At 42.6% G+C, this 14,443-nt stretch overlaps 1 protein-coding gene across 15 annotated transcripts in view; it reads left to right on the top strand.

Moving 5' to 3' along the window:
• LOC147028422 (corticotropin-releasing hormone receptor 2-like) overlaps positions 1 to 14,443 on the top strand; it is a 262,752-nt gene that overhangs the window by 214,610 nt on the left and 33,699 nt on the right. For all 15 annotated transcript variants that reach the window (XM_085878795.1, XM_085878796.1, XM_085878793.1 and 12 more), the window contains 3 exons: positions 7,176 to 7,261; positions 7,821 to 7,956; positions 8,077 to 8,118. In XM_085878795.1, coding sequence (XP_085734921.1) covers positions 7,176 to 7,261; positions 7,821 to 7,956; positions 8,077 to 8,118 — 264 coding nt within the window. The remainder of the gene's footprint in view (positions 1 to 7,175; positions 7,262 to 7,820; positions 7,957 to 8,076; positions 8,119 to 14,443) is intronic.

The raw sequence follows: 14,443 nt of genomic DNA on the forward strand, positions 1-14,443 counted from the left end.
CACAAACTGGTCCAACACGTGGAACATTTGTTTCAATCCGGACAAATCACACACTCTCACCATGTCTCTCCGAAAGGACCGTTTAGAAAACCCCCCCATCCACTTTCTCAACAATCCTCTGGAAGAAGTCCTTTCTTTCAAGCTTCTGGGTCTCACTATCTGCCATGACCTTTCCTGGGAAAGCCACATTTCAGACCTCGCCTCCAAAGCCAGTCGCTGACTGGGAATCCTCCGTCGTGCAAGGTCCTTCCTCGGCCCACCTGAGCTCCTGACCACATACAAAGCTTTCATCCACAGACTGATGGAGTACTGCTCTCCCCTCTGGGCTGGTGCTCCTACCTCCCACCTTTCTTGGCTTCACTCTGTGGAAACCAAGGCATTTCGGATCATTGGCATCTCCCGCAATGAGGCTGAGTCTTTGGGCCTCTCACTCAATCACCGCAGGTTGGTTAGAGGTCTTTCTGTCTTCTACCGTCTCCTCTCTAGCCTCGCCCCCCTGCTCTCTCTGCGATTTGTCCCCACCACATTTCCGCAGGGCGCTCAAGGTCCGCCAACAACCCCCTTCTGGTACAACTACCAAAATTACGAATCACTGCTCACCTTCACTCTTTCATTCCTCTTTTTCCCCGCCTTTGGAATAAACTCCCTCACTCTATTCAATCCCATTCTTCCCTCCAGGCCTTCAAAACAGCTGTTCACCACCACCTCTTATCGTCCCCCATCCAAAGCCTCGATCTTTTCTACCCCCGATAATCCACCCAAACCCACCCCCTTCAAATTCCCTGCTTTCCTTCCTGAAAGTCCCTGTAATGTCCATCTTGTATTCCCCATGTTCCCCGCCACCTCCCTCTCCCTTCCACAGATCTCCGAATGTCTCTGTTCCCCACTGTTTTCTCCTTCCCACTCCCGCCCCTCTTATCTCATGCCCCCTTGCTGTGCGTTGTGTGTTAACTCTCACACGAGCCTCGACAAGGTATACAAAATAAAAATTAAAGAAAGCTTCCTGGGATATCTGTGCATGCACACCCAGCATTTGGGGGCAGATTACGTCATTTTGAAAGTGCCATCTTTGCTGAAAGAATGCGCTCCTCGGCAATGTTTCCTCATTTGTTAAAAGTAACACAGAGTTTGTAGCAACATAACAACCAGGTGATCTCACAAGTTGTTGCTTTTCTAGCACTTCAAAGTTTTTACTTTGCAATTTCACTTCTCATTTCACCTTGCACATTCTGTGACTGTTATCTGACTGTTATCGTTCACATTATCCAAGAAGGTTTTAATCTGCTGTACTTAACTGGAGTATGTCAGCATGAATGAGTAATCACTGATTCTCTGCACAGCAATTCCAACAATATGAAAATGGTTTTGTGAAAACATTTTCTTGCCAAGTCAAAGTGATAAATCCCATGACTGCTTCACATTGTAAACTGGAAGGGCATTCGGTTGAGCACATACCTCCACCACGTAATGCCTGATCCACGAGAACGTATCGTGCCCAATACATTTTTGAAATATCATGCTATACAGTACTATATCGTTTTTGGCCCTATCTCTTAATGGTGAAGAATCACTTGAGAACTTCAAATAGTCGGATCCGGATCCGGATCTTCACCAAAATCTAATCAGTTCGTCCTTTTCACACACCCAACCTGTCCACAAAATTCCATCCGGATCCGTCCACAGCTTTTTGAGATATCCTGTACGCAAACAGACAAACAGACGCAGACAGACAGACAGAAAGGGGTGAAAACATAACCTCCTTCACCTTCGGTGGCGGAGGTAATAACTTTTAAAAGAACACCTATTCAGTGCTCATTAGATAGAATGGTGTGGAGGTGGCGCACTTAGCTTTGAGCTGTCTAATCTTGGTTTGATTCCCGCTCGATTTGACTATGAACTGTAAGATGGTGCTTCACAGATATGGTGTTAGAACACACGGTGCATCATCCCTCGCATGAATGTACAGCCAGGTGTCCCATCTGCTGGGATTACTTAGTGATGTTAAAGATCCCACGGTGCCTTTCATGAACAGTTGGTGAGTCATCACCGGCATTCTAAATAAATTCCAAATTTCAACTCTGACTACTTCTGTGAGGACAATGGCAAACCACCCAATGTAATCCTTCCTGTGGGGCTGAAAGAGACAGACAGAGAGCGAGAAAGAGAGAGAAACACAGAGATTATAGGGGAGGGTAGAAACGGAAGATATAAATGTATATGTGATGGGTGAGTCATAAGTCCCAGGACACAGTTTTAGCTGCATAATATACAATATTTGTTTATACAATGTATTTATAGTTTTCTATTAATTATGTACTGTTTTAACGTCGGTAATTACTTCCTCGTTTGAACATCAGTTGCACCTTGACTTCACACACGTACAGTACGTCGATTAATTACGTACTATTGGAACGTACGTTTTGACGCTTTCGACTGCTGAGAGCCCTTTGCCCGTTGAAGACCCATTGAGACCCCTAAAGACCCAAAATACCTCGATAACCCAGATGACCCAAAAGTCCCCGAAGACCCAAAAGTCCCTGAGGACCCAAAAGACCCCAAAGCCACTTTAGACCATTTACACCCTTCAGATAGATGAGACAGCTTAGACCCTTGACCATTGAGACCACTTGGACCTTTTTACATCTATACTAATAAAAGGGTGTGTGTGTGTGTGTGTGTGTCGTTGATTGGTATCTATATATGTGGGTTACAGAATGTGGAATGGAGTCCTCCAAGGGTGGGCTCGAAGTATCCACCTTCGTTTCAGTACAGTGTCACGATTCACGGATCTTGCTGTGAAGTTTTCTGTTTTCAAGATTTTGTGCCGAGGGCTCTCTTCAGGATCATTACTGAGCACAGGACGGCTTCCAACTGTAGTTCGTTTGTAGTAATATTCCCAGGGATGGTTTTTGATATCTCTGTGAGGTTCTTTGCAATCATTCCCATGAGGTTCTTCGTCATCACTGGTCCAAATTTGACATTCTTCAGCTTCCAGGATCTTTTCACTTCTTGCTTGAGGTCTTGGTATTTGGTCATTTTCTTGATTTCTGCCTCGTTGGTCCAACATCACTGGTATTCACACCTCAATTAGCAATGCCTCCTTCTCTCTTTTTTTGTCCCTAAGTTTGATATCTGGTCACAACACTGTTTTCGATGTTCACGCCCGATAAGGTCGTACGTGAGCGGTACTTCAATGTTTTCAGTGATTGCTTTTCGTTCATTTTCCCACAAATGTTCTGGAACTGGAATATCAAAGTTTTTGCAGATGTGCCAGTGGATTACTTTACAAACTCTGTTGTGTCGTTGTGTGTAGAGCTGTTCTGACGCGTTTTTTTTCTTTTTGTGTTCGGTAATTAAGCGTCACATATCATTTTCTTTGCTAACCCCACCTCCACCCCTCACCTGTCTTTTTTTCCACCTCTCCCCCCACCCCATCCTTCTATCGCTGTCCCATCCTCGCTCCTCCCTCCTAATAAAATGCAGCACTCTCCTCCCACACCTCTTTCGCTGTCTCTGCTTGCCTGCCCTTCACTTTCTCTTTGTCTTTCTCTTTCTCTCATGCACCTCTCCCTCCCACAGCGAACAGTAACGTTTTGTGATGTCACTCTCCTCACCTCGCCCCCCCCCTTTTCTCGCACTCCCCTCCCCCCTTCCTCGCTCCTCCTTCTTCATCCTCTCTGTCTCCTCTACCTCCCACTAAACCTACACCTGCCTCCTCTCTCTCTCCCTCCCTCCCTCTTTCTTACCCCCCCCCCGCACCCACACACACCCACTTATTGTCCCCGTCATCGAAGCGACAGGTTATATTTGCTAGTTCAAAATAAATTTCAAATAAATATAATATCACCAATATTACAAATAAGTTTGTACAAAAGAAATGTTTCTATTATGATTTCTGTAAATCATTACAACACAGCAAATCTGTGACGTCAATCTCTGCAACAATGTGTGGAGAGGCGAGCGTGGCGAGCCGATCCATGCTCATGAAAGATAAAATGCTGGAGCACAGGTTTACAAGGGAGAGTAACTCCATCACGAGATGTATACATAAATGCTTTGCAGGTCATAAAGATTCATAAGTACAGAGGAAGGACATGGTGTGGCAGAACGTCCAGTCTGCAACTGGCTTTGTATTTTGGAAATGTAATCTCTCCAAAATAAGTCATGGCTGATGAGCCAACAGTGTGAGAGACTGATCTTCGAATAATTCATTGTGGAAGGGAATTTGTGGAGTGGATGTAAATGCATGTATCAAATGAGAATACTTGTATTTCATGAGCATTGGTAATGTGTGGATACTTCGAGTTGTAAATGCATTAAATCATGACTGAGCAGAAGGGACAAACAGTACTCCAGTAATAAGTTGATTTCGGAGCAATCTATCGGCACACCTGCAATTACAGGTGGATACAGCTGCCCCCACAGTGGTACTGCAGATGGTGGTCACATCTGAGTCATTCCACTATTACCCCAAACTGTTTCATCTGCTGTAGTGCATCTGATGCACTTCCTCAAACTATTCTCACAGCCAGGATTCCCACTGGCACTGAGACCCATATAATCATTCCTTCATGTCTTTCACTTGCTGTGCATCACGGCACACTTTGCTGTTTACAAGAAGAAAGCGTGACCTGGTTGACACAGTGTACCCTTTCTGGTCATATCAATTGCCACTGTGTGAGAGGTTCACAAGTAATATTTCCTATGCTTTGGCAACACTTTATATTAATCCTTCGGGATGATGAGATGAGCACTGACATTTTTCGACATGGACGTCAAATGAATCGAGTGCAATTTGCAGTGACATGCCAAGTTGGATATAAATCAGCCCTGCGACTTGCTCAGAAATTAAACAACGAAATAAAAATGGTTTCCACTTTGTAAAATTGAAATTTCACCACAAAATAATGGAATCTGTCTATCATTGAGCTCAAAATGGTTGACACGTAAATGTGATATTGTACAAAGTGACTCCTGCTGATGATAATCATTCACTCTACTACTTCCTCAATGGTCTCAATTATTTTTCACCTTGTGGGGTCGACCAGAGAACGTTTTTGGCTTAAATCTTTCACGAAACGGTTAGCCAGGTCTGACGTTCAGCTGGAAGTGATTTGGGTAGGGATTATTAACTTGATCAGGGTGCACGAGGCTATTAACTTGTCCAGGGTGCCAGTGATAACTCACCTACTCTTCGTGAAATGCACTGTGGGATATTTATTGTCCACCAGTTTGCACGTGTATACCATATTGTACTGTGCTTTTGCCAAGTTTGAACAAAATCGGACCATGCATGTCTGAGAAATGGTTGGGGACACATTTCATTAACAAAATGGCCACCAGTCTGCTTTCTTGGAGCTGATCACGAAAATAAATGACGTGTATGTAAGCCATTGTTCCCTATCTGTGCGCCAAGTTTGAATGGCATCAGTAAATGCATGTCCAAGAAATGGTTGAGGACATGTTCAACATCGGGTTTTTTTTACAACTAAAATGGCCACCAGTCGGCCATCTTTGATCGCATTGTGAAGCAAAATGATGTGCTTATGTATACTATCATGCGTTGTCTTTGTGCCAACTCAGAATAAAATCAGTCCATACATGTCCAAGATATGGTTGCAGATGCACGCACATGAAAATGGAGACCAAATCCATGTCCCTGTTTCGGACCAAGTCCAATGGGAGCTAATAAATGTCAGTGTGCACCAGCCAGCCAGCCAGCCAGTCAGTCAGTCATTGGGTGTGTCTCCTCCATAAGTTTAAAACAATGAAACTTAACAGCCTGAAACCTTGCATGCATACTAAGGGAACTCGAAGGGATTGCATGATTGAAAATTGGGTGTTTGGGTTAAATGAACCACCCCTTTTGAAGATAATTAATGGCCTTGCTTAATTATTTCCTTTATCAGGTGCATTCTCGGTCACCTCACTCTCCCCGGAGGTGCATCCTCGGTAGCCTCGCTGGGGTCTTAATTTGCCATTTTTTGGGCCTGCTTCATCATGCTTTGACTTGGAACAGGTCGCAACGATTTATTAAGGATAAAGTTTTTTTTTCACTTTCCTCACACATATCATCGAATGCCTGATCATCATACCTACAAATCACTCGATACATTACAATGCTTATAAACGCCCAGACGCCAGCGCTTGTAGCTTTATTCATTTCCGCACATGCAATAACTTCAAGAATCTTTTAAATTAAGCTGAATTACATAATTTAAGCTCCAGAATGGAACTTAGCAGCTGCTTCGATTGCGAAAAAAAGGTGTTCATTTGTCTAATTTTGACATAGTTTGATATTTCAGGCATCTCCAGGAGGTGTGTGTTTAATATGACGGCTCGGCGATTGCTAATTTCTTGCCAAGCCAGCTGTTCCTTATCAACCGTTTTGTTGGAATGTTTAAGCCACTTGGTGAGCGCTCTACAAAATTTGCGCCATCACTGAATCCTGTATATCGATCAACTTGAACAATGTTCAGATGCCACTTGCCTGCATTACCCTTGCGTTGCATCATTCGATGACTGGCTCACTGAAAATGTGCAATTTTATTTTAGACCATGTTTCCCCTTTTCGTAGATCTTCATTCATTATGCGATCCTTAACTTCGACATAGATAAATAAATAAAAATAATAAACATCAATTTCAAAAGGGTACCTCTTGGTCCCCTAAAAATGAAACTTTTCGTTAACATCATGATAAAATAGCCAAGAGGTACGCACGTTCGCTCTAGCCTGGGTTTGAATCCTGACCCAGCTATAAACTGTCATCCCGGTGTTTCACAGGCAGAGTGATTCATCAATGTGTGTGCTGTCTCTTGGATGGACATTAAACTGGACGTCACATCTGCCAAAATCCTCCCCTCTCCTCCTCTCCCCCTCTGCACTCTCCTCTCTCCCTCCCCTCTTTCCTCTCTCCCTCCCCTCCTTCCTCTCTTCCTCCCCTCCTTCCTCTCTCCCTCCCCTCCTTCCTCTCTTCCTCCCCTCCCTCCTTTATCCTTCCCCTCCCTCCTCTCTCTCTCTTTCTCTCCCCCCCCCGTCCCCCCCTTAATATCCATGTGAGCTGAGCGTCGGGTTGTATTTGCCAGTAAGTGAAAAAATATTGCTCGAATTTTCTCGGCAATTTGTGCATAAATTATTTCATTTCTTGTAAATAGAACCTTGTGTTTTATTGCAGATAAACTTCACATTTTTCTTCAACATTGTGAGGATACTTATGACAAAGCTGCGAGCTTCAACGACTTCAGAGACGATTCAGTACAGGTATGAGGCTGGCTTGATTCACTCATATAAAAGACAGAATATTTTCTTTCACTAAAGCCATTCTCTCATTCTTGTTTTCCCTCAACATCTTTTGCTTCCTCATCTATTTTCGTTTTCTCCAATCTCATCTTGCAAGAGACATAAAATGTCATTGGTATTGTTCCCATGCATTTTAAATGCACATTGTTTTCCTGCAAACAATCATTAATCTATTTTCTGTTCATTTAGCTTTTGTGTGCATATGAGACATGGAACAGCAATATGCTCCATTGTAGGCATAAATTCTCCTTACAACAGGATCTGTTCCTGACACCACCTCCTTTGTAAAAGTGTCGGAGGAAGGGATCAAGTAAAGGAAGGGAAGGGAGGAAGGAAGGGGAGAAAAGAGAGGGTAAGGGAGATTGGGAAGAATGGAGAGCAAGGTCGGAGTTGGAGTACATGAAGAGTAAGGGAGGGAACATGATGTAAGCTGAGTGTACATTTTCCGAATCAAGTTTCTGGCCTGATGGTAAATCGTCTTAAGGTGGATAACTGAAACGGTCACACTTGTCCACTGTAGGAAGGCTGTGAAGGCCACGATGGTTCTTCTTCCACTGCTGGGCATCAATCATTTGCTGTTTTTCATAAACCCAGGAGAAGATCTGACTTCACAAGTCGTTTTCGTTTACTTCAACTCGATCCTACAGTCTCTGCAGGTCAGTGTTGAGATCTCATCGCTCTTATAACCAGAGCTATTTCTCTTATCTTTCCATTACAGAGGCTGCAAGGCAATGCTTGCAGAAGTGATTATCATCTCACATCGATCTATCTTTCAGGGATTTTTTGTGTCGGTGTTTTACTGCTTCTTGAATGGCGAGGTGAGTGGAAAACAACATGTTTTGTGTGTGTGCTGTGTTATTCATGTCAAGCTGTGTGTTCTTGTGTGTTTTGGGTATCAGAAATCCCCAATCCTGCACACGTGTGTGTGTGTGTGTGTGTGTGTGTGTGTGTGTGTGTGTGTGTGTGTGTGTGTGTGTGTGTGTGTGTGTGTGTGTGTGTCTCAATGAGTCTCCAGTACACCTTCTACATCACAGAATAATACTCACCCCAGCAAGAGTAAAACAATGGGTTTAATATGATTTCATAATGTTAAAAATCTGAACAGAGAATAATTTATTAAGTGCAATAAATAGTCTCAACCAAATAATAGAATGGGTTAGCTCACAACCTTGGGAAATAAGAGGAAGTGCCCTTTCATGCATGAGATCCTCTTCAAAGCAAGACTGAGGGTCCTTCAAGCAAAAAAGACCTCTCTGTCTCTGTCTGTCTCTCACTCTCGAAAACGTTGCTTCCCCTTATTTTCTACGGTGGTTTGCAAACCTCACTACATTTGGTTGAGAGAATTAACTGTTCTTATTGTTCTGCCAATGCAGACTCTAGTCTTTATAAAGACATTTTCCATCATGACATTTCCATTCCTGCAATATATTTATTGACACTATCCTACCACAAATGTTCAAGAAGTTCTATGAATGAGATGCTCACAATAGTCCAATAAATGCAAACTTTAAAAAATTTCTTCAACGAACAAAGGTACCTGGAGTTGCAGGGCAATGCCAGGTCCCTCCTCCCACCCATCCCACCTCTTCCCTCCTCCCACCCTACCCTCCAGATTCCCACACCACTCATTCCACTCCCCCTGCTTCCTCCCACCCCACCCCACTTCTTCCCTCCCCTCTCCCATCCCTCCCCCACCACACCATGCCCCTCTCCCTCCACCCCATCCCCTCATCCCCTCCCCTTCATCCCCCCTTCCTTCATCCCCCCTTACCCCTCATCCCCCTCCCCCTGGACTCCCTGCCTGCTGTACTCCTTGAGCATTAATTTCCTTTCACCAAGCCCAAATATGCTAGGGCCAGGGCGGAGATTATACATTCGTTATTATTATGATTGCAAACTTGTACTCCTATTATTACCTCCGTCATTAAATGTGAAGGTTATTATTTCACCCCTGTCTGTCTGTTTGTTATTTGGAAGAAAAAAAATTCTGTCTGTCTGTCGCCTGTCTGTTTGTGACATGATTTTTGGCCATAGTTTTCAAGCAATCGTTCTGAAATTTTTGTGTATGTTATTCACCGGCCAAGGATAGCAACGCTTAATTTTAGTGAATATCTCAATCCAGATCCAGATCTGAGAATTTTTTAAGTGATTCTTCGCCATTGAGAGATTGGGCCAAAAATTATACATAGCACAATATCTCAAAAGGTTATGGATGGATTCACACGAAACTTGGTGGACAGGTTGGGTGTGTGACAAGGACGAACTGATTAGATTTTGATGAAGATCCAAATCCGGGTCCGGCTATAGAATTTTTTAAGTGATTCTTCACTATTGAGAGATCGGGCCAAAAACGATATAGTACTGTATAAGCATGATATTTCCAAAAATGTGTTGGGCTTGATAGGTTCGCGTGAATCAGGCATTACATGGCGGAGGTATGCGCTCTACCGATTGCCCTTCTCGTCATTGCTGTTATTATTAGTTGTATTAATTAATGTATGCTTTTTATAATGTTATCATTATTTTTGTTATTTGCTTTGTAATTAGAATGCCATGCCCTGGAAAGACAATTATTGTTTGTTGACGCCAGCTGATTTATAGACATTTGCTTAAAACATGGGAATTATTTTGGGTTCTTTATAGTTAATTAACCTAATCATCTCAGATCATGACGATCATTTCGGTATATCACACTCCACATCAGAACGCTTCAGTATAACTCCACAAAAAACATCACACACAAAAAACATCACACACACACACACACACACACACACACACACACACACACACACACACACACACACACCTCATCCATTTATAGTGGATTCTTCACCATTGAGAGATAGGGCTAAAACGATATAAAGCAAGATATCTCAAAAAGTTGACATTCGGATGAAACTTGGGGGATAAGTTGGTTTGGTGACGAGAACAAGCCGATTACTTTTTGGTTGCCCTGGCTTTGATCCTTACCCTACCCGAACACTGGATTCTTGTGGGATTTTTACCCTAGCTGAGCACTCCCTCCTCGTGGAAGCACACAGCAATCCTGCATTTTTTTTTGGTGTCTAAATTATTTTCTTGAGGTCATTTCTGCATTTTCGGTGCCTCAATTCAGTGGAGCCATATTTTATTATATAATACATTTATTTAAACTAGTATGTGCCTGTAAAAAAAAAATAATAATAATAATAAATAAATAAACCACACAGGCCGTTTCTTCGCTCTCACGTGCCCGCACGTGCGTGACCCGGAAGTTCGATATTATTCACAGTTACGATGATTCTCAATTTATTTTTAATACCCAATTATTCAATTAGCGCCAACGTATTTTACCTTTTCGCAATGTCGTGGCAAGGAAAAACAAAAAGAGAAGAGAAGAGAGAGAAAAAATTTACTTCCTGGTTCGGAGCATACCAGCACTCTGATGTTCCCGAAATTTATACACCGTCTAATATGAAAACGATCATAACGTGGGCCATTGTGTTTATCTATAAATGCGTATAAGAAATCGAGAAATTATTAGAATACACGAAGTCATCACTCTCCGGAAGCCCGTATGTTGTAACCTGTAATGGGGAACACGGCTGAGCTTCCCTTCCCCCATCCGCCACGCCCACGCAACAACGTGTCTTCCCATTGGTTTGGTAAATAAATGGCCATAACTTGGGAAGCACTTGTCCGATTACTATCAAACCTTGAAAAGGCACATCCTCAGGTCCCCAGCAATATACCTGGCAAGTTTCAATTAGATCGGACCAGAGGTTGTCGAGAAACAGCGGTCACACAGACACACACACAGAGATTGCTGGAATTATAGATAGATGAAATTGACATTCCCAATAGCAAAAAACATCATTTCGTTAAAAAAAAGTACGTAATTCTGTGAGCTTGTGTTCAGTTACTAAGTTTCTTATCGAGCGCTCATCAAATGGCTTAAGCACTCAAAGAAGCACTCCATTCAAAATCATTGATAAGGAACGTTTGGCTTGGCAACTGCGAGCTATCTTTCTGGTAACTGAACATATCTAATATATCTTCTCGTAACTAATATAACTAATATATCTTTAACTTTCTAATTATCGAACGTAGATATTAGTTATCGAACGTAACTAATATATCTTTCTCCTGTGCTCTCAGTCGCCCTGCCATCTCAAATAACCAGAAACAATTTAGACAGTTAAAATATGCAGAAATATAACTAAAATATGTTATACAAAATATACCTCGAATAGGTGGAAATAGTTTAAACACCTAAACTGGAGAATTTTAGATGGCAAATAACCAGAAATCATTTAGACACCTAAAATATGCAGAAATACAACTAAAACAGGGGGGAATTCCTATCCTAACCCTCCTTCCCTCCCTGGGCATTCCTCTCCTACCCTAACACTCCCTACCCAAGGGATTCCTATCCTACCCTAACACCCCCTCCCTGGGGTATTCCTATCCTGTCCTCACATTCCCCCCCCCAGGGGGGATTCCTATCCTTCCCTTGCACTTACTCCCTGGGGGATTCCTATTCTTCTGTCATTTAATGCAGGAAGTTCACGCAAAGTGAATAAGTGTAAAAATAGATAAACCTTCACGAGCTGGAAAAAGATGTGTCTGAAGTGCTGATACATCGATGTTTTCAAGGTAAACGTTCTTTTCAGTTATTTGATGCCACATGACAATATTAACTCGTTTTTATACCTACGAAATAGGTTAGTTGGTGTTTCATGTTAGGTGGCGAACGGGTGTGTTTCTTTACTAATCAGCTTGCTATCGCTTGCCAAGCCAGCCATTATTTATCAACCATTCCATGGGAGTGCTGACTTGAGTGTTTAAGCCTCTTAGCGAGTGCTCTATGTTACAATGTCATTGTTAATGGAAAACACCCCAGATGATTCAATAGGAGTTTGGTTACCACAGTGTTATGTCGTACTATGTAGCTTGATGAAGTACTGCTCTCCCCTCTGGGCTGGCTCCCCTGCTTCACTTCTTGTCAGCTTGACGCCATGGAAACCAAGGCCTTTAAGATTATTGGAATCTCCCATGATGAAGCTTGGTCGACGGGCATATCACTTCATCATGACAGACAGGTCGGTGGTCTCTTTGTCTTCTACTGCCTCCTTTCTGGTCTTGCACTCTCTGCTCTTTCCATGTTTTGTCCCCCTCAGGTTTCTGCAGGGCACACATGGTCCACCGTAAACCCCGTTCTAATGAAACTACCTAAATCCAGGATCACTGCTCACCTTCACTCATTTGTTGCTCTTTTTCATGACCGTGGAACCAACTTTCACATCCTCAACAATCTCGTTCTTCAATTCAGGTCTTCACGATAGCTGTTCACCACCATCTCAGATTGTCCCAAATCCAAAACCATGATCTTTTCTACCCCATTAACCCCCTCCATCCCCAACCCCACCCCAATCCTTCCTCCTTCCAAATTTCCAGTTTTCTTTCTGTATCCATCTTGGCCACCCCATGCATCCTTTCCTTCCCCCAATTCCTCCCCACACCCATTGTTTGTCCATGTCCCTCTGTCTTGGGCTCTGCTATTGGTGTCTCTCTCTCTCTCTCTCTCTCTCTCTCTCTCTCTCTCTCTCTCTCTCTCTCTCTCTCTTTTGTTCCTTTTGTCCTATTGCGTCCTGATCCATTCAATTTACAAGTACTAGCTCTTCCACGAGCCTCGACTGTGTGTACAAAAAAATATTTTATTCTCGTTGCATATTCTGTAGGTCTTTGAAAGTACTGTCTGTGAGCCCAATTCTTCGAAAAGTGTTTGAATGTCAAATGTTTTGCATATATAGTACTATACACATGATATTATTTGCTTTGTCAATTGTATCAATAACATATTGTGTTTGAAGCTGTTTTCAATGTTTTGATTCAAACTTTTCTTTTCAAATCAACAACTCTCCTTTTTATTTTTCTCTCCCTGCTCGAACCATAAAACCATTTGTGTGTTTGGGATTTCATATTTATCAATTTGTTCTCTCATCCATTCCCTCAATCCTGTCATTGTTCTGCCATCTTGCTCTGCTTGCTAAATTCATTGCTTGCAGCTCACAAGGCCGCCATCATACGTAGCTTTCTGTCGTTCTCCTCTCATTAAATCAATGCGTGTCCATTTATGGCAGTGTGACTGATTAGTTCAGGACCATAATAATTTTTTTGTTTTCATTCAGTTATCGAAATAACATTCGAACGCATTTTAATTTTGCTACAAATATACAATCTTTGCCAATTACTGTATATGTCAAGAGCAGAGCACCCGTCCCACGGGCAATCTTGTTCTATGCATTCAACACATTCTTCTGATACATATCTTTATTTGAGCGGTGTATAGGTAACCGACAACTGCCTCAACCACTCTCGAAAATAAATAAACAAGCAGTCATAGACTGGTACTTACGAAATCGTCAACTTGACCTCTGACCTTGTCTAATAAAAGCTGTCTCGAGAGAAGGTAGCGACGCAAACGAGAAGTTTCTTCGATGATTCTGTACCAAACCATCAAAAATCGAATGTTTTGGATGTTTGACCTCACTGTGACCTTGACCTTTGACCGATTTTGACCAAAATCTAATCAGCGCGAGCCACCACCCTCCTGAATCACGTGGTGTAATTTGACATTGGAAGCTTCTTCCCTTCGAGTTATCATTTTTTGGATGTTTGACCTCACTGTGACCTTGACCTTTGACCGATTTTGACCAAGATCTAATCAGCACTCGCCATCAGCCTCCTGAATCACCTGGTGTAATTTGACATTGGTAGCTTCTTCCGTTCTTGAGTTATCTGTGCCAAACCATCAAAAATCGAATATTTGACCTCACCGTGACCTTGACCTTTGACCGATTTTGACCAAAATCTAATCAGCACTAGCCATCACCCTCCTGAATCACGTGGTGTAATTTGACATTGGTAGCTTCTTCCGTTCTCGAGTTATCGTGCCTACAAACAAACAAACAGAAACGGAAGGCATCAATATACTTACGAAATCTTTAGATTTCGTAAGTAACAAACAAACAAGCAGTCAGACTGGTACTTACGAAATCGTCAACTTGACCTCTGACCTTGTCTAATAAAAGCTGTCTCGAGAGAAGGTAGCGACGCAAACCAGAAGTTTCAACGATGATTCTGTACCAAACCATCAAA

Source organism: Eptatretus burgeri, chromosome 4, assembly GCF_056783735.1.
Source record: "Eptatretus burgeri isolate ZD-2024b chromosome 4, Ebu_testis_v1, whole genome shotgun sequence".
NCBI lineage: Eukaryota > Metazoa > Chordata > Myxini > Myxiniformes > Myxinidae > Eptatretus > Eptatretus burgeri.